General features: G+C 41.6%; 1 protein-coding gene across 7 annotated transcripts; it reads right to left on the bottom strand.

The window, feature by feature from the left end:
* Nucleotides 1–57: 57 nt before the first annotated feature.
* On the bottom strand, nucleotides 58–21690 carry LOC307085874 (uncharacterized protein). Of its 7 annotated transcripts, none has more exons than XM_079750777.1 (6): nucleotides 21636–21662; nucleotides 21333–21402; nucleotides 13306–13376; nucleotides 12006–12119; nucleotides 10097–10196; nucleotides 1832–8050 (listed from the first exon to the last, which is right to left on the bottom strand). In XM_079750777.1, the coding sequence occupies exons 3-6, from the start codon at nucleotides 13342–13344 to the stop codon at nucleotides 4311–4313; spliced, it is 3993 nt and encodes a 1330-aa protein (XP_079606903.1). In that variant the 5' UTR covers nucleotides 13345–13376; nucleotides 21333–21402; nucleotides 21636–21662; the 3' UTR covers nucleotides 1832–4310. The 7 variants fall into 7 exon arrangements, with proteins under 7 accessions (XP_079606907.1, XP_079606903.1, XP_079606905.1 ...); XM_079750779.1 differs by having other exon boundaries at nucleotides 21333–21368; nucleotides 21636–21654; XM_079750781.1 differs by lacking the exons at nucleotides 1832–8050; nucleotides 21333–21402; nucleotides 21636–21662 and adding exons at nucleotides 58–1817; nucleotides 15398–16445.
* Between the last annotated feature and the right edge of the window lie 6095 nt (nucleotides 21691–27785).

The raw sequence follows: 27785 nt of genomic DNA, 5'->3' as shown, positions 1-27785 counted from the left end.
TATATATATATATATATATAAAATCTATTTATCAATGGAAGTGGGGGGGTTCTTAACAGAGACAGGGCAATGTTCGAAGGATAATATAAGTTGGCGGTACTATAATATGATGTGATTTGTTCATAGTAATTAAAATGGCACAATGCGTTTCAAGGCACAGACACCTTTAATGTCTTCTCACTGTTGAGCCCAGTTGTGTCTGTCCACAGGTGGGGTCGCCAATGTGTCCGCCGTACGTATGGGTTCCGCTCTTGTCGGTGGTTGTGTTCTCTCGTTTTGAAAGGTTTACATTTTGTAGCACTTAACTGCACATCCGAATCACAAGGGGGCGCTTATGTTCACGGATCTTAGATGAGTTTTAAATGTTGTGGTAGTTAAAAAATCCTCTTCATATCCTATCCTACATCATCAGTGCATTCGAGCTCAGATGGAAAATGCAAGCGTGTTTGTTTTTTTTTTGTAGATGGCTGGACGGCTGTTGGAGCTAGGCTCGCAAATTCTTAAGGTTTTGTAAGAGGTGGCATTCTGAGAAATTCCTAAACACCGGTCCATAACAGACCAACTTTGAGCCAATGCAGATTCATTTCAACCAACTATACCTCCGCGCTGTCACACAGCTTTCACCAACCACTATTGTCACAACGATTTCAAGTGACTTTTTGTTGACATCTCAACGGTATGCTTTATTTGTGTCTTTGGTGATGAGGAGTAACATTCTTACGAAAGATATCAGATGTAGTCGAAATTGTATGTGTAAACAGATTGAAATTGAACTTTTACAATTGAAGTGATTTTATTTTTGCACACTTAAATCATAGAAGAAAATAGGCTCTTATTTTGATGAGAAACAGTGTAATGACGCTGTTTAAGAGGTTTGGACGAAAATAATAAGAAAACACCATCTTCTCAATTTTGTCTTTATTATACTACATGTTTATTTTGCTAAAGACTGCGATTGAAGATGTTTGTAGGATTTTTGGCTTATCATACAATTCTTCTTGACTGATGTCAAAGATAAATAAAATAAAGAGGATTTCAACCACATCCAGTAATTGGACCTATTGCCTGGATTGGTTGTCTTTTGATTTTACATTTGATCCACAATGTAAAAATATTGTCAAGATGCAAGGTTGAGTAGCTCTTCACCATGGCCAGCTCTTTTGTTATTGCAAGCATGCAGCTTTCTCAATCCGGACACAAACTCCAACTGGATTGTATAAAATGCTACTCATGACTAAATAAAACTGCACCTTTAAAAAGACGCTTGGATATAGCACAAATCAGATAAACGCTAAAATAAGGTTACAAAGTTTCCAAAATACATTTTAAAAAAAGAGAGTTGGGGAAGATGGAACCATTTATTAAGTCCACAAAAAACAAACCAAGTCAGACTCCCAGTGGCCGGCTGCCGTAAGCTCATCACAGTGGAGGAGACAGAGTGACTGATCGCGACTAGAGCCCAGCCCGGGGGGGGGGGAGAGAGAGGACACAAGACCAGTGAACCATCGCTCTTGACCTTTGACCTCTTGTACAATAAACCCTTTCACCTCATTTGTAGCCATCCGTGTTCAGGCGCGTTCTGCTACGATCCAGGTCACCGATTGGGTGGAGATGAGAGGCGGAGACTAGGGTGGCGCGACAGGGTGCGCACGTCAAGGCGTTGGCTCGTCTGCTGTTCTTCACGTGATTGTCTTGGATGCTGCTGATAGCTGACTTTTTTTTCGTAGAGACATGACTATTACTATATAATAAAATGCTTCACAAATCCTTTTCCTGTGGATAGCTGTTGGGCTACGTTTTGTCCTCTGTAGATTCCCCTGTATGATGGGAGACATGAGAGATGCAGTACACACGATGATACATAGACCTCAGCCAGGGTTTGCCCACAAAACAAACGTTTTACAGATTATTTTTTACTGCAAAGGGACAAATGCATTCTTGTTTTCTATCAGGTCCATGGTATTGAAGGAGAAGATAGGCCAGACCTTTGCCCGTCTAGAAATTAGGGTTTTTGGGGTGGTTGATTTTGGACGTCCCGCATGCAGACTATAAACACTTAAGTCTTCAAGCATTTCCCAGATCGAAAGGGTTCCTGTTGCTTTAGGGGTTTACTACTTTCTCACTAGAAAATCCAAGTTTTAAATGGTCAAATGTTGTCAAAGTCTGGCTACATGTGTATATGCGGGCCAAGATCACCAGAAACTCAGCGCCTGGGATGTTGAGTGGTTGGTGGGGCATTTTAAACCCCCGTCAAAGCAGTTACTTAAAGGTCCCATGGCATGAAAATCTCACTATGAGGTTTTCTAACATAAATATGAGTTCCCCTAGCCTGCCTATGGTCCCCCAGCGGCTAAAACTTGTGTTCGGTGTAAAACGAGCACTAGGTGTTCTGCTCGCCTTCGAAAAAAACGGAGGCTCAAGCACCCTGATATGGAATGTGGTCCCATATGTCGTCATAAAGGATATAAGCTCCTTCCCTTTCTCTGCCTTGCCCGCCCAGAGAATTTGATTCATAATATCGTCTGGAGGCTCACACAGCTTTTGGCCGTGATGATATATATTATATGATATAGATATCTATGTATAATATGATATTATTTAGATATAGAGCTCCAGGACCCCCGTGTTCTAGAATATTTACAGAAAACGGCTAAAGGCCACACCCCCACCCTCCTTGACCCGCCTCACTCCTCATTTGCATTAAAGCAACAGACACCGTAATGGCGCATTTGTGGAAAGCTCAATGTGCGACTGGCTCATAGTGGCTGTAATTCTGAACCACGGCTGAATTTTGGGAACGTCTTCAAATACTGTGTTTGAGGCCTACTAATATCTATATTAAAGGATCCATAAAGTAGCATGCCATGGGATCTTTAAGGTTTACCGAGGCGCCCATCTAGTCCGGCTCCACCCACCTAAGTCCCTCAGCTCAATTTTCATTTCCCTTCAGTACTAAGTTTGGGTTTGCGGTATATTCGCGGGTTTTCTCCGTCCAAATTTTGTGTTTGCCAATCAGCGAACAGAGGGAGTGGCTTAGAACAATTACATTAAAGTCAGCTCTCGTTGACGGACATCTTCACGCACGGTTTTTGGTTTGTTTACAGCCTGCGTGCAACTCAATTCCCGGCCGGTCCTGGCACATGACATACGTCACGACCAAACGTTAGCGATAGAGTGGCGAAGTCACGGCCCTTCCGGTAGAGTTTCAATGTCACCCCCTGCAGGTGATTTCATGAAGATGATTAAACTTACCAATGGTCCCCTGGATCGGTAAAGAGTTAAGGAGTTCAACTCTTTACCGATCCAGTTTAGGAGACTTATCTTTCAATCTTTCACAAAACAACCAACTTGAATTAATATAAAAACCAAAAAGTAGGCTTGAGTAAATACAGACGTTTTTCAATCTTTAATTTCGTTTATATTTTTTTTCTTTAAAGAGTAAGATGACATATAGCAGGCATACAGCTGATTGATTATACTTTTGTAAATATTTTTTACAGCATGTTATTTCCTCTAACATATTCATAATCACATTAACACCCAACAAATATTGATTACAATTTCATTACTCTGTTTTCATCAACAGCATCTGTGTTATCTTATCAAAGAACAAGCATAAAATGAGTTAATGTAGCAGAAGAAGAAGGATGTCAATAACTGACTAATTGCTGTGAACACCTACAATGGAAATTAGGGATGGGTGGATCGAAACCAATACTTCCAATACTGATGATGGTACAGTTTTGAGAATCCATCCTCCATTTTATTTGCATCCTTTTTTGAAATTGTTTAAAAAATATAGAGGGAAAAGGTAACCTGCGTCAAAAATCAGTACAAAGTTGTGGCAAAACGTATACCTCAAACCTGAACATAACGAGTTACAGCAGAAACAAGGAGGTGAAGCGAACACAGCCCATTACCTGAGAAGGATACTACTATGAACTATAAAACAGAACACCTGTGCTTTGTAATTGCTGTTATATTCAAACAAAGTATCACACATGTCTATTTAAAATGAATGCCATCGCTTTCAAATAAATTGTTTTCGTGTCTAATCCAAGAAAAACTGTGTTGCCCATCCCCAGTGAAAATCATTTTGTTCTTTTCATTTTTTAAAGCTAGCCCTAACCCTAAAACAGTTCGGGCATCTGGTGAGGATGCCTACTGTGCTCCCCCGTAGGGAGGGGTTCCAGGCACGTCCAGTGGGGAGGAGACCTCGAGGGGGACCCCGGACTCAAAACTGGCCTGGGAACGTTGCGTTCAATGTGGTCAATGTGACCCGGGGAAGGGAAGTCTAGATTGAGGATCTCTCAATTTACTACACTCTTCCACCAGTTACTAATTCCTTCAACACACCTGGTGGGAAATCCCTTTTTTTCTCTTTTCTTTCTTCCCTCAACGTATTCTTCCTCTGGTCTGGTTAGCTGCTCTCCTTTTGAAACCTTGGCTATGATTTGGGCATTTCGTTTCATTTTTTCAAGAGACTGAATCCGTGCGAGGTAACCCTCTTTGGCCTCTGACTTCTCTCCCTCAATGAGCAGGTCGATGTACTCTGGCGTGCTCAGCGGGTTAGGCCGCAGAGCTATCTCCTTCAGCCGAGCTATACAGCGAGACGACGTGTCCATCAGGTATATTATCTCATCCTGCAGATTGGCCATCTCCTCCTTCTGGATTTCAATCAGTTGCTGGACTGTGATCTTCTCCTTAGTGGCTTTTTCATACTTCTCTTTCAGCTGTAGTACCGTCTTCATCTGCTTCTCCTTGATGTAGTCCCACCTGTATTTCTGGTTAAAATGTACGTTCCAGTCACATTTTCCAGGGCAAACTGTGCATTTCCCATCCCTCATGGCACCACAGCCACTCTTTTTCAGATCATCTGCTATGATACAGGGGTAGTGGCAGGTCATTGAACACTGCTGACAGTTAGTAATGAACTCTCCCTCTTTGGTAAGCATTGTTTGAACAGCCTTTATGATTTCAACTTCGAATTGAAAGTTTTCATTGGAAGCGATGTCGGCGTTGTGCTTTTCAATCTGTTGTTGGGTTGTTCGGATCTGTTCAAGTTTCACCAACCCCACCCGTACCTGAGGCTGGATTCCTTCTACAGCCGCCTCCAACTGCTTTCGCTCCATGAGAACCTCTTTGGTTAACTGCAGGCTTTTGGTGGTCATTCTTCCCAAGGCAGTGAAGAATGATTCCATGCTGCTGGCCCCCATTTCCCAAAACATTGCATCAAAGTTGTTAACATCCATCTTTTTTTCTTTTGGATATTTTGATGATTTGGGGTCTTGATCAGCTCTGTCACTGAAAGATTTATTTTCAGCAAAAAGTGCAGAGTTGTTAAATTTGTGGTGCACCGGAAGGGCTTTGTTGCTTTTAGGACATGGAATTTTGGCTGCATTGATCGCCTCAAGAACAGGAGGCTGCTGACCGTCTGCAAATGTGACCAGAATGCAAATGTTCTCTGCCACGTCTTTACCAAAGATGGACAGCACCGAATCGAACACATACTTCTGTGAAGCCGTAAGTCTTACTTGAGAGGCCTGGGTGACAAAACAAATTGCATCTATGTCAAAGACTCCCGTTGCCGAGGTGAAGAGACTCCTGATCTGCTCTGTGATCAACTTGTCACTCTCTATTCCCCTTGTGTCGCCGAAACCCGGAGTGTCAATAAGGGTTAGAGAATAAGGAACTTTGAAGCCATCTTGGTGGTTGATTTTGTAGGTGGTTACGTGGGTAGTCTGACTTACAGCTTGTGACTTTGACTGATCCTCATTGATTAGTTTGAAGCGGAAAGAGTCTTTCCAATCTATGCCCAGGATGTAGTTGATCATTCCATTGATCAGAGTTGACTTCCCTGAACCTGTTGCCCCCAGAAACATGATAGTGCGATTTGGCTTAAAGCTGTCCTTGCCAAATGTGTACCTTTTGCATCCATCTATCCCAATATCGTTTTTCTCCAGGGGTAACTTGAAAACTGAAGGAGAACCAGGTTCTATTTCTTTGCTCAATGCTTTGATTGATATAGGCAGTCTATCAGATAGCTTTTTTGTGCACACAACTACTGATTCCTCTTTGCCAAGGCCAGCAACTCCACAGTCACATCTGACCCGGACAGTGTATCGCGTTGAAGGCTGCAGCCCTGGAATGACTGTGACTACTTGGGAGTCGTTGGCTGTGAATGTTAGTTTGTTCCATATACACTCTTCAGGGTTCACTTCTAGAGATGTTTCAGCATATTCTAATATGTACTGCTTGGGCTCCACTCCACGTCGAAGCACAGATGGTTTCTCCCAGCAGACTGATAACTCTGTAGAATAACATTCCACTTGTAGTTTTTCTGGAGGACTGGATGGTAAGGTTTTAATCAAAGGGCTACCTTCACAGGCCGGACCGCGGCCGACTGCGCACCAGGCTCTACATCTGAACTGATACTCTTCATTAATCTTCAAGCCGGACACTGTGACATCTCCAGCCTTGCTCTCCATTTGTTTATGCCAAACATCATCTCCATAGACACAGAACTCAACAGTGTAGTGGGTGACAGTTGTTAACCCAAATCGAGGTGGGGTAATATTCAGTGTTACACTGTTATGGGTTATGACTCCCGTGTTCATCTCTGGCTTCGAAGGTGGTTCAAAGTTGTTGTTGGCTAAGGACCCATCCTTGTAGAGGTGGAGAGTTGCGCCTTTCTTCTCGTCATCTCTTAATGCACCTGCTAAAAACTTGATGCTGTTGTTCTCTTTGTTGGCCACGGCAAAATCTTTGAAGAGCTTTATTTTCTCGTACGTTACATTTGAGGAGAACCATTGTTCATTTTCCAAATCATAAACACATTGCACGTCGTCTGGTTGGGTTTCATCAAAGTAGTTTGACAGAGCTGAAAGGTAAGGCTCTGGGCCATCCAGGGAGGTAAAGACAAAGCACACAGCATGTGTGATATCTCCGCTGTGGATCTCCAGTTGCAGAGTGTTGCGACTGGTGACAATCGTCATGTTGGGCATTTTGTCAATCAGAGAGCTGATGATTTTGATTTCTGTCTCTTTGCATTCCATCCACTTAGTCAGTTCACCACTTTTGAAAGGAGAGGAATGTACTTTTTTCAGGATATTTGCGAGAACACTTTCCTCCTCTTCTCCTCCTCTGATCAATGGGAGTTTCCTTGCCATAATATTCTGAAATTCCAGTTTATACTGAGAAACCAGCTCTTTGAAAGCCTTTAACTTTTTGTTAATCTGTGGGAATTGCTGGGCTGTCTTGCATCTTTCAGCATCGTTGCATCTCCTTTCCAGCTCGCTGAGGTCCTCCAGGACATTCTGAGCATCCCTGACTAATCTATCACTTATCTGTCGAACCAGTTGAGCAGCAGCAGAATCTAGAGTCTTCAGTGGCGTTAACCAGACCATCAGAGGTACTGCATTCTCTCCGTTGGTTCCCATTAGCTTAGGTAGGCTTTGATAGACTTCTATTGCCTCCTGAAAAGACACAGGGTGTTTCTCAAGGTTAAAGTCCCCGTGGAACTTGCAGGAGAACTTGTCAACATTTGCAATGTCCTTGTCTGCCATGTTCAGAGAACCTTGATCATCCATAGTCATGGTGGATATCTTCTTGATGAGCACCTTTAGATTGCCCTCGATGTCTTCCCTATCCTCCTTTTCTGACACCTCACGGTCAAACACAAAGAACGCTTGTGCCCCATAAAGGATTCTTGTCACTACGTGTGTTGCTTGTCCTGACTCAAAAACATCTGGATGCTTCACATTACCTCTGCAAATGTAATTCATTGACAGCTCTTTGGACTTGGTGGTGGTTTCATATTTTAGTGTCACTCTAGCCTGATTTCTGGAAATCTTAGAATCTTTGAGAAATTGAGCAGAGCCATCTACCTCAACCAGTCCACACAGAAAACTTGCTTTCAATGAAGCTTCGACATTCAATGCAGAAGATTTGTCTTTGATGGAGTCAGATGCAACTATCTCAAAGCCAATGTTTGGTTTGGGTCTTTCATCTGTATCTGTCTCCAAGGCCTCCCGGTCCCAAAGTGTCAGAGCTTCAGAAGACCACAAAGAGAAAAAATAATCAGAATCCTAGCTCAGAGGAATACATATAAAACATATACAGTTTGTTTATATAACACCATATGGTTTCCTACTAAAAGTAAATGATTTCCTATGAAGGCTGTAATGTCAGCATTGAAAGAGAAGTGTTGAATCTCAATGTGTTTATTCCTGCATAAATAAAGGTCAAATAAAAAGGAATGTAGGGGTGGACTGGTCCTGATGTGAGATGATATAGGATGGTCTATATTCTGAACACATCACTGCTTTGACCCACACAAATACTTTACACTAGAGACTGACTGACCACATCACATGTATTGAATATGGAAGAGAGTTGGTCTTTCAGAACTTGTTCTGTTGTCTTGCTATTGAATAAAGCCATCCTCTGGCTTATTTCTACGCAGGTTGGTTCATCTGGTTATTAGGTGAGTGCTGCATGCAGTGCTCACCTAATAAGAATTAGCATTAGGCGAGTAAGTACAATTTCAGCTGGTTCAAAAAAAGAACTTCCTGGATTATTATAATTCTTTCTACAAACATCAATCAATACCATACCTTTCATAAGTTTTCATCGTTTGTGCAGCTAGTACCACTATAACTTCAGCTACTACTACTACTTCATCGACTACTACTTCAGCTACTACTACTACTTCCGCTACTACTTCTACTTCAGCTACTACTACTATTACTTCAGCTACTACTAATACTTCAGCTACTACTAATACTTCAGCTACTACTACCAGTCCATTACTACTACTACTACTACTACAGCTAGTACCACTACTACTAATATCTTCCAGCTTTGACAGCATTACAGTTTAGCTCCCAGCTTTTGTAACAATGTATTTCTGCACTTTGCTTCTTCAGATAATGCAATTCAACGTCTTGTCAGTTCAACTTCAGCTTCCAGGAGAACTGTGCACTGCAATACATTTGACCTTTCAGATTTTTCAGCAGTGCAGGCCAATACATTTGACCTTTCAGATTCTTCAGTTAAATTCATTTTGCATTTCTGCATTTTTAGAAATGCTTTGCGCTTTTCATTCAGCTGTCACTTTATTTGTTTCCAACCATTTACATTCTCTAAAATGGTGTGCATGTTTACATTGTTTACTCCTTTTAGACTTTTGAACTCTGTTCAAATCCCTTCACTTCATGTAAGCCATTTAACATTTCTTTACATCTTAAACTATGTGTCTTTATTAAAACATATTTTCAACCTCACTTTGCACTACAGAATTCACCGCATTTTCTGCAGGAAGTGCATTTTGTAGTTATAATAAATGTTTCTGTAGGCATGGGCTAATGCCCCTTCATACCATGTACTATGATTAGCCTTACTCATTTAAATAATAATATTAGAAACAGGTGAAACGGGAAATACGGTAACCGTTGAAACTTAACATTATTAGTTAAGTTCAAACGGTTAGCTTTTGTGATAGCCGTCTTGGGCTAGAGCGGGTGACGTCATCATGCTCTAGCCTCAACGGAAGTTAATGAGACCAACTGAAAATATAGGAAGCGGGTATGAAATTAAACTGTTGATTTTGAAAAATAATAAATTATATCAAAAATCTGTAAGATATATTTTAAGATCAGAGTGTGTTGATTTGTTAAAGGGGACATATTATGAAAACAACACTTTTCCTTGGGGATCCTTTCCTTTGGGGTGTTGTTTTGGGTCTCTGATGCTCCCACACGCATCCAAACTTAGATTATTTTTTATACTAGATATAATATTATAAAAATACCTATATATTATATAATATTATTATTATAATTATATTATATTATATCAATTTATTTTCCTAAAAGCTATTTCCAGCAAACAGCTTCAAAAACATGTTTTCTGTAACTCATATACTATGTTTACTTGTTGGGAAAACACCATAACATGTCTCCTTTAAATGTTTGAATGAAGGTAATCTGCAAAAAATTGACTACGGCAATCGTACTTGAGTACGGTACAGTAGTGTGAGTGCGCCCTACGAGATCTTGTATCTTGTCCGTTAGACTTTGGACATGTATTTATTTACCGGGGATCAGTGAGTCGTTGCGACAGTCGTAGAGCATCCCCAGACTGAAGGGCCGGCCCAGTGCTGCCAGCACTACGATCTTACCACTGTCCACGGCCATCTGAAAAACACACACACACACACACACACACACACAATTTAATAATTTAATAAAATATTTTTATTGATTCTGTATTGAAGGAACTTTTAGCCTGAATTGATGTGTAACCCTTAGGTGTGTTCATCTATGCCCCAATGGCATGGCATTTTAATCACTGTGGGATTTTTATGTATGCTGGACATACTGTAATTTTTCTTTTATTGTTGCATAACATCTATCTACATGCTAACATCTATGGGCCGCTGTGATAAGTGAATTTCCCATGTTTGACCACACACTGTGGCTGGGGGTGAACTCATTTTTTACTTTAATGTAATATAAATGAGTAAGTGTCTATGTTGATGTATGTACTGTGTTATCCTGTAGGGTCATATATATTTTTAGATTGGATGCCATAAAAATCACTATATTTCTCCCAATATAATTCCAGAAAGGCATATTTATCAGTTACTGAATGTAATTTAAAATGATGTATGGAACGGAGAGGGGGAGAATAAATATGAGGCCATCATACGAATAAATTAAATAATGAATATTATGTTGAGACATAAGGATGGAGGGCCCCGCCTTCACAACCCATATGACACCAGTGTACCACATAACTACATCTGCCATGCTTATGATTGTAGTTTACACATTTAAAACCAAGCTGATATGAGTGTCCGTGAAGCTTACGTAGTTTGCTTGTATTGTGTTTTAACAGTATCTGTGATGTAATCAAGCCCAATTCTTGTTCCAAAGCGTATAGAGCAATTACCTCATCACCTCTATCATGTTGCGTTCCCCAGGGCTCTATTCTTGCACCCATCCTATTTGCCCTATATATGCTTCTGCTAGGCTCCATTTTCAGAAAATATGGCATCTCATTCCATTGCTATGCTGACGGCACACTAATTTACATACCTCTGAAAGGACAAGATTCCACCACTATTAAATGTCTCTTAAACTGTCTGGAGGATATCAAAGCTTGGATGGCCTTACATGTTTTGAGCTTCAATGACAGCAAAATGGAGGTCCTATTATTAGGACCAGGAACTACCTGTAACACCAATGGTATCGACTTAAGCACCCTCAACCCATATGTCAAGTCCCATATAAGAAGCTTGGGTGTAATACTGGATACTAATCTTACTTTGACAAACAGGTTAAGTCTGTTGTAAAATCAAGTTTCTTTCAGTTGAGAAATATTTCTAAAGTAAAACCTTTTCTGACTGTCCCTGACTTTGAAAAAGTAACCCTTGCATATGTAACTACCAGGCTGGACTACTGTAATTCCCTATATGTTAGTCTCAACAAAGCCACCCTCTCTCGATTACCGTTGGTACAAAAATTATTACTGATTTATTGTTGTTTGTTTTTTGTTTTATCTTTGTTTTTTGTTTTTTTAGCACTTTGGTCAACTGTTAAATTGTCAAATGTACATTACATTACATCCTAATTTGACTTTTGAACGATTTTTTTTTTTTTGTTGAAAATGTACTTTGTTTGAAGCTTTCCCCAATTTAGTGTGGAATCCATATAGCGTGTCTTTTAGAAGCATAGCTTCCCTCATTGTTGGCGCAAAAAACTACCTCATATTGGACATGGTCGTGCTCATTAGAAGTAGACGAACATGTGCGAGACTGTCAAGAAAGGGGGTAGGGTGAGAATATGAACTGACAATTCAGAGAGAGAGAGAGAGAGAGAGAGAGAGAGAGAGAGAGAGAGAGAGAGAGAGAGAGAGAGAGAGAGAGAGAGAGAGAGAGAGAGCACCTCAAGGCAACCTCAATCTTGGATGAGGACGTAGGAGAGTGCTGCACCACTGCTCACCCTGTTCACATTTTCTTTGTCCCGGTCGGGCTCCGAGTCGGGCTTCGAGTCGGCCACCCTCCAGTAACTTGTCCATCTCCTTAACCAGTTGGCCGTGGATGCCAACCCCCATGGCTGGCATGGTGTCACAATTGTTTAAGTTAGGAATAAGGTGGATAGGCTAACATGAAATTATTTACTGAACTTTTCCCACAAACTGCATTTCCAAATAAATAAACAGATCAATTAAAAATATATATAAAAATTACTTGATTACTTGAAATAAATAAAACAGGAAATGTTAAATAACAACAAAAAAAACATAACATAAAAATCTTACATCATGTGTACATTTCCTGCACCTGTTATAGGCGTCAAAATGACGTCAAAAAAAATGTACCCAGTTCAAAGGTGAAATGTTTCAGCTACAGGAAAACATATGGTACAGAAAACATATTGAAACATTAAGAAGTACTATAAAAAAGACTTCTTAAATTAGTCTAAATTTTACATTGAAAAGACCTCACTCCGACGTCACATTTGGTCTATAAATAGTCCTTACACAGAGGTCCCACGGACGTCAACATTAGACATTTGGTAGAAGTTGAAAAAAAGCCGTCGCATGCGTTACAAAACAACCCCTTCAGTGGACCAAAATTTGACGACCAATAATGACACAGAAAAGACGTCACTCTGATGACACATGCGCAGTGGGATCATGTATACATTTCCTGCACCTGTCATAGGCGTCCAAATGACGTCCAAAAAATTTAGTTCAGTTCAAAGGTGAAATGTTGAACGTCAATATGAGGTCCAAGTTGGGCTGTTGTTTGACATCCAAATAGTGGACCTAGTTTGGACGTCTAATAGATAGACAGAATTGTCCAGATTGTAATAGATTTCCAGAAAGAATACATACAAATTTGCACACGCCAAAACATGAACTCTTCTGGTTCGGCCCCATCACAAGCGTGGTAACGCCCCAATCATCTCCATTGGCTGCTGGTGGGAGTTCACCACTTTGTCGATAGAAGTGCTTAAAAACCAGGAAATTCAACTCACCACGAGAACCAGAGAGCCAGTCCTAACTGAAGGTTGATTGTCCAATCTCTCGCTGCAAGACGCTTATTTGCAAAAAGTTTACTGATGTTCAACTTTGTCCCACCCCTTTAACACGCCGCGGTCACCCGCCCGCACGCTGGCCTTCCCACAATGCCTTGCCCCAGGCGAGTAGGCGTCCAATACAAAGTGAACGGGAGCCAAGTGCCACACTCGAGGCCACGCGAGCCGTTAGGTCCATAAAAAAAGAAAATGAACACACCTGGTTGTATCGGTCTGGCCCAGGTCCAGGTTCAGCCATCAACACAGAGATAAGACCAGCTCCGATAAGACCTAATGAAAATCTCAGTGTTAAATATCACACTAATAATAACATAAATCATAATGAAACTTGTAGTAAAATCCACAACATTTACGGTCCATTTACGGTCCAGGAAGGTAGGACAAAAACATTCTCTGATCAGTTATATTGACACCTAATACAATAAAGATGTAGTGGTGCTGATTTTGTGTACCTGTTTGGAACGTTAACGAATGGACGTAATCAGTGGTAATCTTCCCTTTAAGTAACGTTAGAAATGGTCATTAGTGATGGATTCAATGATTCTTTTCCTTGATTCAGTTCACGTCGGTCAGTTCACCAAGAAGAATCGTTCAGAATCGTTCTTTCGTTTGTTCGTTCATTCAGTCGTGTTTCTGGTATGATGAATCGAATCATGGAATGCACGGTTCTCAGCTGAGTCAGTCAGACTCAGCTCCTCCATCGTTCTCATTCTCAAACGATCGTGGGAGTAGCTCATCAATCAACATTACAACTTTAAACAAATGCAGCGGGAGGGCGGGGGGGGGGCGTTGGTAGTTGATTATTGGATGTTTAACATATCAGCAAGATAATAGACTTGATTTAGCAATGATGATGGGTGTCCCGGGTGGAGAACAAACCATGAAAGAACGAGACAGATTTACGAGACATTCAAATATTTGATTAATCTGGCATGACAAATAAAGTACAAAGACAGCATGCATTTACCATTTCATTGATATTGAATCATATTATCTTACGCTTGCTCACTAAGCCTCTTCCCTCTTCACCAATCACAGTCAGTTAATGTTTGGTTCGTTCTTGTTAAAGATTCGTTCATTTGACCTGATTCAGTTGCAAACGACCCATCACTAATGGACATTATTTGAAGTCACTACTGTTTCCAAGAAATGCTCTGGGTTTCCCCACACCAAGAAGTACCTGGGTGTTTTAACCTCTTGAGGCGGATAATTTCCGCCCCAATGACTGAAGGTCTAAAGGTACGGCCACACTGAACGCATTACGCGTGTAACGCTCCTAACCTGACGCTTGATCATTGGGTGTCACAAAAATGGTTCAACGCGCCTAACGCGCCTACGCAGCTAGACGAGCCCGCCCAAAACTTATTTGCCCCCGCTACTTTTCTTTTGCTCCACAAACATGGCTGAGATCACCACCATCGCTGCTCTGAGCCCGAGCCCGATTTCAACCCGACATTTTTTTTAATACATGTGTAACTTTGTACATATTTGTTACTTAGGCCTACTATGCTGAATATGTATGTAAGGGTTGTTGAATAGAACGCCGGTCATTATTGGGAAAATAAGCCCCGACAGGACGAACTGGACACCGACGCGCAGCGGCCCAACCCGGCCCACGGGTCGGTTTGGGTCGGCCAAAACTCTAGTGCATGACATCCTCCGTAGGCGCTCACAGCTGGGTGAGTTTCACCACCTCCTCATCGTTTCAGCACTGTTACGTATTTTCAAAAAAAACGTATTCACAAATGTATTTTGTGATTTATATATAAATTACTCTTTTCTCACAAATAAATTTCAATGCACACACAAATGGATATCGGTATGTATAAATGTAAAATAAATCCATAAACAAAAATAATTTTCACAAACACATTTCTGAACCACACACAAACTTAAAAAATATTTGCAATTTTCCTCAAAATGTATTTGGATGTTGTTACATTTATATGCAAATTGTTAAACTTGAATTTACAAGACGCTTTTCATTTGTAAACTTGTTTGCATTTGTGTGTGAACTGGTCTGTATTTATATGTGGATTTTTGAGACTCTCCTGACGTGGCTGGATTCACAATTGCATTTTTTTCAACAAGGAGCTCTCTGTAGCCAATCAGATGCCTCCCTCGTTTTCAGCCAATCACATGACTGCAGTCCTGACCTCTGAAGAATAAGTCCAGCCTCCGAGCCTCCCGTTTCCCTCGGTCAAATGTCTGTGGGAAATAACGGGGCTTTTGATGATCATACATAACAATCTCTAGGTGGCGAAGAAGTAAAAGCTGCGTTGCTTCCTCACCTTTAGACAGACGAGGAAGCCGGAGCCAATACGTCACATAGGCCATGCCTACTTCACATAGGCCACGCCTACTTGATACAAACGGGGAGAAGGAGTCAGATGAGGTCGGTGATAGGGTTGGATTTAGTGATTCGTTTCCGCGATTCAGTTCACGTCATTCAGTTCGCCAAGAGGAGTCGTTCGGGAATCGTTCGTTCGTTCGATCAGTCGAGTTTCCGGTAGCGGTGAATCGAATCATGCACGGTTCTCTGAGTCAGTCAGACTCAGGCCCTCGTTCGTTCGTTCGTTCAGTCGTGTTTCCGGTAGCGGTGAATCGAATCATGCACGGTTCTCTGAGTCAGTCAGACTCAGCCCCTCGTTCGTTCGTTCGTTCGTTCGTTTGTTCAGTCGAGTTTCCGGTAGCGGTGAATCGAATCATGGAATGAACGGCTCAGACTCAGAGCCTCCCTCATTCTCATTCTCAAACGTCAAAATTACAACTTTAACCAAACGCAGCGGGATGGGGGGTGTAGTTGATTATTGGATGTTTAACATATCAGCAAGATAATAGACTTGATTTAGCAATGATGGTGGGTGTCCCGGGTGTTTTAGGCTCTCATAAACAGAACCCTGTGCAGCCCAAGGCTAAATCTAGCTGCCAAAATGCCTTCAAAACGAGAGCTGGTTAATTGTGAAAAATGCATTAAACTGTAATCAGAAAACGCGGTTATATGCTATAGACCCTATAGTATCTGTGGTTTAAAGGCTCGGACGAATTTCAAATGATAAATATGTTCACTTAATGGTGAAAGTATACCGCCATTTCCATTTAAACGAATGGCGCGGTGACTAGTCTTCACAACGAGAGCTGGTAGGGTGTAAAAAATGGATTAAACTGTAATCAGACAACGCGGTTACATGCTATTGTAATGACCTCGCCGGTGACATAACGATTTCCAGTCATGAGTACTTGAAGGAACTTTAATGTAACAAACCAGGTCACTGAAAACCCGTTACCAACGGCAAAAAGCCACACTAACAACAACCGGTTACCCGGGCAACCCCCCAACCCGGTCCCTTCAACGTGCAAGCCCCCACCCTCCTGTTCTTCCATGGCCCTCCCCCAGCTGACCTGATGATTCGCCCCCCACACTGATTAACAAGAAGAACATTCCAATGCATGCACAGAGAACAACTGGCATAACGGACAACGAAATACAATGCAACACATAACACACAAACTGTTTAAATGTCCCAGGGTCGCTATACTATAGACCAGGGGTCGGCAATTACGTTTGGACGCGGGCCAATTTTTTTTCAGACAATGGCATCGCGAGCCATAGCTTCTTTTTTTTTTGGGGGGGGGGGGTCTACTATTTAAATTATTATTTATTTTATTATATTAAAATAAAATAAACATCATCTAACTTTTAAAACGCATTTAATTTAATTCCATTAAAACGTTTATTTGCTTATGTTCGCTGTTTTTATGCCGCCTGCTGCATCTCGTGTCGTCGCTCATGAAACAGGCGATTGCCTAGCAACCTGCCGTATACAAATATTCTTTTAGATGACGTGTAAAAATGATTAGCTGAACATTGCTATGCTAGTTATCGATGCAAAATGTCGTTGTCGAAAGCCTTGAAAAGAATAATTGATTCAGAATGCAGGACCTACAAAGAAGAATGGAAGCAGAGGTATGCGTTTATCCTGCCTGCATTTATTAATGCCTAGCCTACATGTCTCATTTGCAACGAGGCTGTTGCCGTTTGCAAAGAATATAACATCAGAAGACACCATGAGACAAAACATGGCCAGTTCAAAAACGCATATCCTCCTGGGACAGAGGTGCGAACGAATAAAAATAAAGCATTGGAGGCTGGATATGCACACAGCAACAAAATACTTGTCAGGTCATTCACCGAGCAGCAGAGGGTTACAAGTGCGTCCCTTAAAGCAGCATGGGTTCTTACCCGTCACAACAAACCATTTACGGACGCAGAGGTTTTTAAGGAAGTGATGGTGGCTGTTTTGGAGGAGCTGGCTACAGATAAGTCAATGGATGGAGTGATTGCCTCAGTGAAACAAATGCCGCTCTCAGCGAGGTCAGCTTCCTGACGCATAGAGAGCCTATCTGACGATGTGCGCGGATCAATTATGAGTGGCCTGAGTCAGGCCAACTACTTTTCCGTTGCCATTGACGAGAGTACAGACAACACTGATATCAGTCAGATGTGCATATACGTGCAGTATTTTGATGGGAAGGAGTTCAGGGAGGAGTTGTTGGCTCTAATTCCATTAGAAGGGAACACCATTGGGGATGTTATGTTTGCCAAAGTGGAGGAATTGATTAAACAACATGCACTACCATTTGAGAAAATAAACCTCATCGTGACAGACGGTGCACCTGCCATGGTTGGTTGCCACAGAGGTCTGGTGGCCCGATTGAAGGAGATAGCACCACAAATGCACGCACTACATTGCCTAATTCACCAGAGTGTCCTGCGCGCCAGACTCAGTGGCGAGCTGAAGAGTGTCATGGATAAAGTGATGAGAGTCATTAATTTTGTCCGGGGTGCATCAAGCACACAGCACCGTCTTTTTCGCCAACTTGTTGCTGAGTCAGAGGCCTGCTACGAAGATCTGCTACTTCACAATGACGTGCGCTAGTTAAGTAAAGGAAAGGCACTGGAGCGCTTCTGTGCGCTACTAGATCAAGTGAAAACCTTCCTGCGAATGAGCAAGATGCGTGCTTCAGACGATCACCTGGCCTTTCTAGAAGGTGAAATGTCCATCTCAAACATCGCGTTTTTAACTGATATTTTTGGCCATCTTAACTAGCTGAACCTGCAACTACAAGGGAGAGGGAAAACCATTGTGGACCTGATCGAGAAGATGGATTCGTTTACAAGGAAGCTGGAGTTGTTCCAGTCTGATCTAGCAAGTGGAAGGCTCTTGCACTTTGCAACATTAAAATCACAGGGAGGGGGGCGAGTGACAGGAATTATGACTGAATTCCTTGACAAGCTACGGGACAACTTTCAGTCGCGGTTCCGAGACTACTATGTCCCAAGGGAAATTGTTGGCTTTGTCCGCGACCCATTGTCCACGCGAAGCGAGGAATTCTCCTCACTGGCCAAAACAACCATGAGCTCGTTGGACGAGGCAACGCTTCAGTTGGAGCTCATCGATTTCCAGTCAAGCTCCCTCGTCCGTGATGCGTTTAGTGCGCATTCCGTGGAGGATTAGTGGATCGGATGCTCAGAAGAGTACATGGGTATCAAGAAACTTGCCCTTTATGTGCTGACGATGTTTCCATCTACCTACACGTGTGAGTCTAGCTTTTCGTCAATGAATGCAATCAAGACACACGAGAGGAACCGTCTGACCAATGCAAGCTTGGAGAACTGCTTGAAAATAAAAGTGACATCCCTGTCGCCCGACATCCACAAAATTGTGACCGAAGGGAGGAGCCACTTTTCCCATTAAGTGAGTAGCCTACTGGCCTTTTTAAATAGTAGGCCTAAAAAAAATGCCCAGTTATATTGTTTGATCTTATTTAAATTGTAAATTCCATTTTTTCTGTCTTTATTCAGGAGCAGCGCAGATCCTTCTCCCAAGCGGACAATGTGCATTCATCTTTCACTTTCTTTAAGTTTTATTTTAATTGGGCCATTTCACATTTGAGCAGACCTTGTTATGTTGTTAATTTAACGAAACGTAGACTATTTTTACCTTGCCCACTGGAGGAGGGAGACGGGACACTTTTGGGTTTTTTTTGCACAAGATTACGCGCACTCACGTGCCAATACCGTTCCGACCTGTGCGTCATGGATAACTGCACAGATGTTCCACCTGTTGTTTTGTCACTTTAGGACTATCATCTATATCTCAATAAATGTTTCGAAATTGATGCGATTGCTGTATGCCTTTTTTTTAATTTTTTTTTTTAATATGGGGTTGAAAATATATATATTTTTTTTATCTATTTGCCGACCACTGCTATAGACCCTAGAGTTTCTGGTATAAAGGCTGGGACGAATTTCAAATGATAAATATGTACACTTTATGTTGAAAGTATACTGTCGCGATTCCCATTGAAACGAATTGCGCTGTGACTAGTCTTCACAACGAGAGCTGGTAGGTTGTGAAAAATGTGGTATAAAGGCTGGGACGAATTTCGAATTATAAATATGTACAATGTATCCTTTAAATACGTCCATGCAACAGATGGCCAATGTGAATAATAGATAGCTGGCTCACTAAGCCCATTTGTTTTTTCCCCATTAAACCGGTTGATCTCTGTCTCTCATTGACTAAAATTCAACGAGAGCGTCCTAGACTCAGTCCTAGAACAGCATACGATTGGCTGGCTCTCGTGAGTTGTGACGTCTCTCAGTCGGTCCCTCCTCACCACTCACACAGTGAGTCAGCGACTAGTGGGTCTGGGAGGAGTCGAGTCTGAGAACGAACGAGAGAGAGGAACCAGTTCGGTTCGTTCGTCTTAAAGATTCGTTCATTCGAACTGTTCGTTCGCGAACGAGTCAACACTAGTCAGTGACACATGGCAGCCCCGTTGAGAGCCCCAGTGAAAGCCCCCCGGGGCTGGAAAATATCGCTGCAGTATTTCTCTCCACGCCTGTTAAATACAATTCCCTCCTTTTGCTTCATTGTAACCATACCGAAATACTTTAACAAATAAAGTCAGTTAAAAGCGACCCGGATTGAACTACTTTCTTCAAGAACACGACAGCACACACTGAAACAACGACTTGGTCGTCCATGTTCTTTCTGCTTCTGTAGGTCCTCCCTCTCTCTGCCAGTGACATCGGGTCTAGCTCAACGCTGATTGGCTATCGCAGCTAAGCGTCACGCGTAGGAGTGTAAAAAGTTCAATTTTTTGTACTCTGCGCGTTGGGGAGCATAGGTGCGTTGGGCGCGTTATTCAGGTGCGTAAAACGCGTCTAACGCTGCTTTAGCTGCTAACGCATCTACGCGCCTAAACCAATGGTTCCCTATGCAGAAATGCCGATTTTCTACGCCTCTAAAACGCGTAACGCGTTCAGGGGGGCCATACCTTAAAGGGTAATTCTGGTGTAAAATGGATTTGGGATATGTTTTGTATGATAACGAGTTGAAACGTTCGTTTTGGAGCACAAAAACCGTATAGAGACGCTTTCTGCAGTTGGCTGTTTTCAGCCGATCAAAACGCTATAAACTTGGAACGATGGGGGCACTGGTTATGGTAAAAACTAAATCGCTATTTTAAACCACTGAAAAGGCAAAAACTAGCCCGACACTTCTTTGGTAGTATAATAAGGGTCTTAACATATAAAACGAGGCATTGAGAACTTTGTAAGTGTACAGATTGTTTATTAAAAAGGACATTTTATACACACAATACCATCAGTAGATCACCCGTCGACTTAGCGATTTAGTTTTTACCATAACCAGTGCCCCCATCGTTCCAAGTTTATAGCGTTTTGATAGAATCGGCTAAAAACAGCCAACTGAAAAAAGCGTCTATATGCGTTTTTTGTGCTCCAAAACGAACGTTTCAACTCGTTATCATACAAAACATATCCCAAATCCATTTTACACCGGAATTACCCTTTAAGTATATCAGCTTATAATTCAGAACCTGTGATGATCACATTAATGATGCCGATATAATATTTTAGAATATACAATTGGCAATGATCAAATAAAAAGGTTCAAATTCTTGTCCTCTAATACAGGGGTTCCAAACCTTTTCACTTCAAAATACTTAAATAATAAATAAATAAATAATTGAACTCAATATCAAATAAAATTATGTTTGGAATTGAACTGATAAGCGTTACACGGACCCAATCGTGCGCTGAAAGACGTTTATTTTCAAAAGTTCAACTTTTGCCCCATCCCTTTGGCGTGCCGCGGCCCCGTTAGGACCATAAAAAAAATAAAGTGAACGCACCTGGTTGTACCGGTCTGGCCCAGGTCCACGTTCAGCCTTCAACACAGAGACCAGACCAGCTCCGGTAAGACTTAATGAAAAACTCAGTGTTAAATATCCCACTGGTTATAACATAAATCACAATGAAACATGAAGTAAAATCCACAACATTTCCGGTCCACATTTCTAACGTTAGCTATGGGGCTGATAACCACTGATTACGTCCATTCGATAACGTTCCAAACGGGTGCACAAAATCAGCACCACAACAACTTTATTGTATTAGGTGTCAATATAACTGATCAGAGAACGTGTCTGTCCTACCTTGGCTTCCCGTCTGCGTCTCGTGAGAGCAGGATGTGAGGGCCGTCTCTCTACCCGCGCGTCTTAAAGCTGAGGTGGGCTACACCCAGCAGGGGGGGTGGCTACGTCATTATTTGAAGTCACATGATTTCCAAGAAATGCTTCGGCGTCTCCCCACCAGTGTTGCCAACTTTTCAGTAAGGGAAATAACTATTGGTTCTCCTAAAAGTCGCTAGAAGTCGCTAGGTGACGTCATCGCCTAATTTGCATAACAAGAAGTAAAAACACAAAAATACAAATTAACTTCTCAGTTGATCTATTTTTTTCTGAATGTCACAAATCCAACCCTCCTTCTTTATCCGGGCTTTGGACCGGCAAAAGTGACAAAAAAGGGACACTGTGGCGGAGTTACTTAGGTTGTTTTCTTTTTGTTAGTTTTTTATATTTATATTAGTTTTTTCCATTTTTGTTTTAATTAAGTTTGGTTTGGTTTTTCACTTTATGGTCCACTTAGGAGCCTAACAAGTCACAGTAAAACATTAACATTTTTAAACATCATTTTTGTTTTTTATACAACATACATTAACAATCTAAATGGACCCACTCTTGCAGAGTTAGTCCTTCTAAAGTTTTTTTTTAATTGTTTTTATTTTAATATTATGTTTTTATTATTTTATTTTATTTTAATGCCAGTGTCAATTATGGCAAACATAACAGTGTGTATCAGAAGCTGAAACTGAGCCAAACAGATGTGCTCCCTGCAAACAGTTTGGCCCATATTCTGCATTATGCAACCAGATATGCAGCAAGCAGCCTTGATGTTGATGTGGAAAATGCTGTGCTGAAGGTTTACAGCCATTTCAGCATATCAGCAAGCAGAACAGTACAATTGAAGGAATTCTGTGAGTTTGTGGAGGTGGAGGAATGCCACCTGCGGCGGCATGTTGCCACCAGGTGGTTGTCCCTACTGCCATCCATTGACAGAATCCTGAAATATTGGAAGGCCCTGACCAGCTACTTCCAGAGTGAGGGTGAGGGGGAATGTGCCAGAATTGTGTGGAGATGTTTTGGAGAGGAAAGAAATTAGGTGTCAGAGACATATTTTCTGTTTCTCAGCCATGTTCTTAAGGTGTTCTCCGACACGATCGAAGCACTTGAGGCAAAATCCTTCAGCATTACATCGGTGTTTAAGGTAATGACTGAACTAAAACAAAAGCTGGAAAGAAGGATGAAGGACAGGTTATTTGGGGTTACTGTCAACACCAAACTGAAGCAGCTGCCCCCTTGCCAGTCAAAAAAATGTGAGGCAGATTTTCAGCTTTTTTATGAAAGAACAAAGAAATACATCAGCAAAAGATATGACTTCTCTGACACAAGCTTTCATAGCAAAGTGGCCAAGCTTGGCCTCACAACTGCTGTGCCATTTGAAGACTACACTGCTGCTGTCCAGGCCTGCAATCTGGACATTGATACGGATGGACTGTATGAGGAATATGCCATGGTGGAAGGTTCCTTCAGTTCACCAGAACTGGAAGGTTGCCACAGTGAGGAACGATATTTGAAACTGTTCTCCAAAGCAGATGTATCACTTGTGAATCTCAGGAAGGTCAGCGCCTATATTTTCTCCATCCCATGCAACAATGCACAAACAGAACATGTCTTTTCAATGATGACAACTGCATGGAGAAATGAGAGGAATCGTCTGGATGTGGACAGTGCCAAGGCTGAGCTGCAAGTGTGTGTCAATTTCACTTATCCCTGCACAGAGATGTACAAGAAGTTCACTGGAAACAAAAAACTCTTGGATGCAGCCAGGAAAGAACAGAAGTATTGCAGATAGACAATCAACTATTTTGGTGAGTACACTAATCTTATGATTTCACTGATGGGCTACATGAAATATTTATATTTATTGGGTTGAAAACAATACAGATTTTGGAAGGTTGATAACTATATTGTTGCTATGTTGTTATTTGTACTGGTCTCTGCAGGATATAAAAAGGCCCAGGGGCAGTGGAGGCTTGGCAGCCATGATGATAGAGGGGCTGTTTATCCTGAGCTGCTACTGAGGGTGAATGTGGGGTTGCCTAAAGAAAGGTCTGCTGCACACACACAGACACTGAAGACAAGTCCCCAAAAGACTGAAGCACTTTAGAAATGCTAAACTTTTTGAGCAGTTGAATGTACTGTTGAATTTTACAATCTATTTTGTTGTTTACATAAAAGGTTATTTAGGCTTTTTTAAAAAGCATTTTTTTTTTATTATGTATGTTACCTGTTAATTGTTTTTCACATTTAAGTCCACAGATGTTATGCTTTGTGACACTCTGGGGGGGGGGGGGGGGCAATGTTCATTTTGGGACATTGCCTGGATCTTTTGTGCGTTACACCTTTTGACTCCTAAGTTTGACCTTTTGACCGGTTTGCCTTTTTTTTAAATCCCGGAGAAAATAAATAAATATTTTTTGACAATCGCACCTGGTCTGCACCTGGGTCCTTAGCTGCAACCCTTACAGGGGTACCTTTTCACTTCAAGACCTCAAAGAGAAATATGTGTAGCCGGGATCCAAACATAAAAAGAATGCATCGTGAATTGCCATAACATCTACATTTTTTAACTACTGATAAAGAACACATCAAACCATGAATTTAAAAAGAATAAGAAACGTATGTATGTCATGATGAAAGTACATCATAGCCATAATTCAATGTAATGATGTGTGTTGATTACAGATAAGAATTTGCACAATTAACTTAAATGAGGACAAAGAAGCAGTGAGTCAAAACACTCAGTGTTTCAGCTGGAGTGGGGAGTGCAGTCAAGCATATAGAGTACACAGAACACCAAACAAAATCACGATCAGGGTAATAAACTCCATATCTTTTCATTTAAACATCGCAATCAAGACAGAGCGAATCCAGTCACACTCAAACGTCTTCTAACCCTCGCGTGGTGTTCTGGCCATTAATCATCAGCTGCCGTTAATTAGTCCCTGAGGTCCGCCATCTTTTCAAATCAGAGGTCAGAGTGTCTTGTTAAGGACATCATTTGGTTTTTGGATTGAGATAAGTCGACGATATGTAATTCGGTTCAGTGAACAGGGTTACAAATGTATTGCAATTCTTCGAAACAGACAAGATTTGAATTTCATACTGTAAAATATAATTCCTTTTAAACCACATTTGGCTGAGCGACGACTCAAGCATTACATGACAACACTTGCTATTAGGCCTCTATATTTACAGATAAGATGCAGAACACTGAATCCCTCTGAGTGTTTCAGGGGGTGATGCCTGGACATTAAAGGAGACATATTATACCACCAGGTTCGAGTGTGATTAGCCTTACAAGCCGTTTCGAAAATCTGCCCCCTATGACATCACTAGTGGGCTTGTCCACCTAGATCTGTGCTGGATAGATCAGCCTACCAGCCTACCCAGTGGACTGAAGTAAACGTTGCTCATCTGTCAACTTTGCCATAACAACGTGTGTGACTGGACATGGAAAAGTTCAGCTTTGTGCGGGTATTTGAGACCCCCCCCCCCCCAATCTGCCTTCTCATATATATATATATAAAATCTATTTATCAATGGAAGTGGGGGGGTTCTTAACAGAGACAGGGCAATGTCCGAAGGATAATATAAGTTGGCGGTACTATAATGTGATGTGATTTGATCATAGTAATTAAAATGGCACAATGCGTTTCAAGGCACAGACACCTTTACATTTACATTTACATTTAGGGCATTTAGCAGACGCTTTTATCCAAAGCGACTTACAATAAGTCGCTTTGGATAAATAATTAATGTCTTCTCACTGTTGAGCCAAGTTGTGTCCAGGGACGGCTGGTATCAATGGGCTAGTGGGGCTAAGCCCTCCCTATCTTTTAGAATAAACATGAGAACACTATTAAATTAATGAAAATATTAAAAGATAATAATTACTACAACTTAGAATTGGTTGATTTTGGTGCAACGGAGAAGCACGGCACCAAATAATCACAAAAACGCAGGAGATACATATAGATATGTTGTGTGGGCTTAGAAAAGTCAGCCCAGACGATCTGTCTGGGCTGATTTTTCTAAGCCCACGTTTAAGAAAATCAGCATCCAATCGGTGTCGTCCAATCGTGATTGACAGGTGTTATGACATACCCCCTTGATTTAGAGACCATTTGGGCTATATTAATTTAGCCCAAATCCAAAAACAACGTATGTGTAATCCGGGGCATATAAAGACTGGGACCAGATAATAATTACTTTCTCTCCATTGAAACCCATTCATATTTTTCGATCTCATAGGTCCCATGGGCTCTACCGGAAGGGCCTTGAATTCCCCATTCTATTGGTTATGGCAGATCCAGAGTGGCACTGGGCAGATCCAATAGATTTAAACTTCAACAGACACCTGACTTCAAGTGAGTGAACGTTAGTCTTTAGACCTCTGAAGAATAAGTCCCGCCTCCGAGGCTCCTGGGTTTTGGATTGTCGCTGCCGTTAAGGTAGCATTTGTAATGGTTTGTTACCTTAACGGCACCGACACCGGCACCGACACCGGGGGGGGTGGTCCGGAACGGGGGTCCCACTGAATCTGTGGATTCACACAGCGCTGATCCGGAGTCAGCTCAGATCTCTGGGTCTGGACGCTGGTCTCTGATCCGGGGAATGGACCACAGACCACCGCCGTGCTGCTGTCGGTTATTGTTTTATATCTCACTGAATGTAACGTTCTTTATGGCAGTCCTGGTTCTTCTTCCACCACTTGCATTTGTAAGCTCTTGCTGATTTTTGAAGACGTCTTCGAACTGTAAACCGTCTAGATGGCACCATGAGGCGGGTCCACACAACTTAAGGTCAAAGGGTGTTTATATTCAGGATGTTTATAAAGGATGTTTATATAAAGGACTGTGGCGAGCAGCACGGGAAGGACGAGACGGGAGCCCAGGTTTAACAAAACCCCTTTTGTCAACTGACAACCCCAATTCCCAGAATCCCCCGCGGCTCCGGAACATGGCGCCCACACCGGTGGTCGCCACAGGATGTTTATATTCATGGAGGAAGAGTGGTGGTTCTTCACCTCGTACAAATGTCCTGAGCTTACAAATGACCGGAGAACGTTATTGTAACCATTACATTTAGTGCATTTACAGACCCTTATCCAAAGCGACTTACAATAAGTATACTTAAGTATACTTATTGTAAGTCGTTCATAGAACCAAGTGCCAAGCACTAACAAGCATGAACTCCCATACATGAGAATCAGTTGACATATATTCAAACATGATCTGAATTATCAATTCACATATTTCAGATAGTGCCTTATAATTGTTTTATTTGTAAAACGATAGTTGAAGAAAATATACGCGTTTTCACTACAATAAATTCTATAGTCAGAAACAACATGTCAGACGAAAATAGATTTACGATAGTAATATGAATGCATATTTGCATTGTACTATGGTGCACGGATGCCTGTTCGTTGACTGACACCATCTGAACCACGGGGAAGTTAGGAGCCTTGCTCAAAGACACTTCAACCGTGTTTGCCAAAAGGAACCCAGGATAGCTTGCTGACCTCCAGATGATAACCTGTTCTGTCCAACTCCCTACCTGCCATCATTTAGACTCCACAGTTTCTGTGTGGAAAGGTTAAAGATCGATGCTATTTAAATCAGAGAAAGTAAACCGATTTCAAATCCAAGACTACAGACTATACAACTAATATATAGTCCTTCCAAAGAACACCGTATAAAGACATGAAGGTTGCAAAAGAAGAAGTTAGTCAACAATCCTAACGTCAATGTTGACACTCACGACACTATATAATAACTTATCAATGGATTCATTCAGAAATAGCGCAACTACGGTTTGAAAAAGAAACTTGAATTAAACCACAGGGTTTAATGAAGCTTCACTCACCCCTCTGTAACTTCCATGGCAGTTACAGACGGGTGAGCGAAGACTGCAGTCTTCATCACCAGGGATTTTAAGGTATTTCAGTGAGAACATGACAATATTTACATTTACATTTAGCAGACGCTTTTATCCAAAGCGACTTACAATAAGTGCATTTGTTACAATAAGTACATTTGTCATAAGAAGTGAAACAATATATCGCTGTCGGTACAGTAAAGATGTTCATAGAACCAAGTGCAAGTATTACAATCGCTA

Source organism: Pollachius pollachius (assembly GCF_949987615.1).
Source record: "Pollachius pollachius genome assembly, chromosome: 14".
NCBI lineage: Eukaryota > Metazoa > Chordata > Actinopteri > Gadiformes > Gadidae > Pollachius > Pollachius pollachius.
This window is presented reverse-complemented; position numbering and strand designations above follow the sequence as displayed.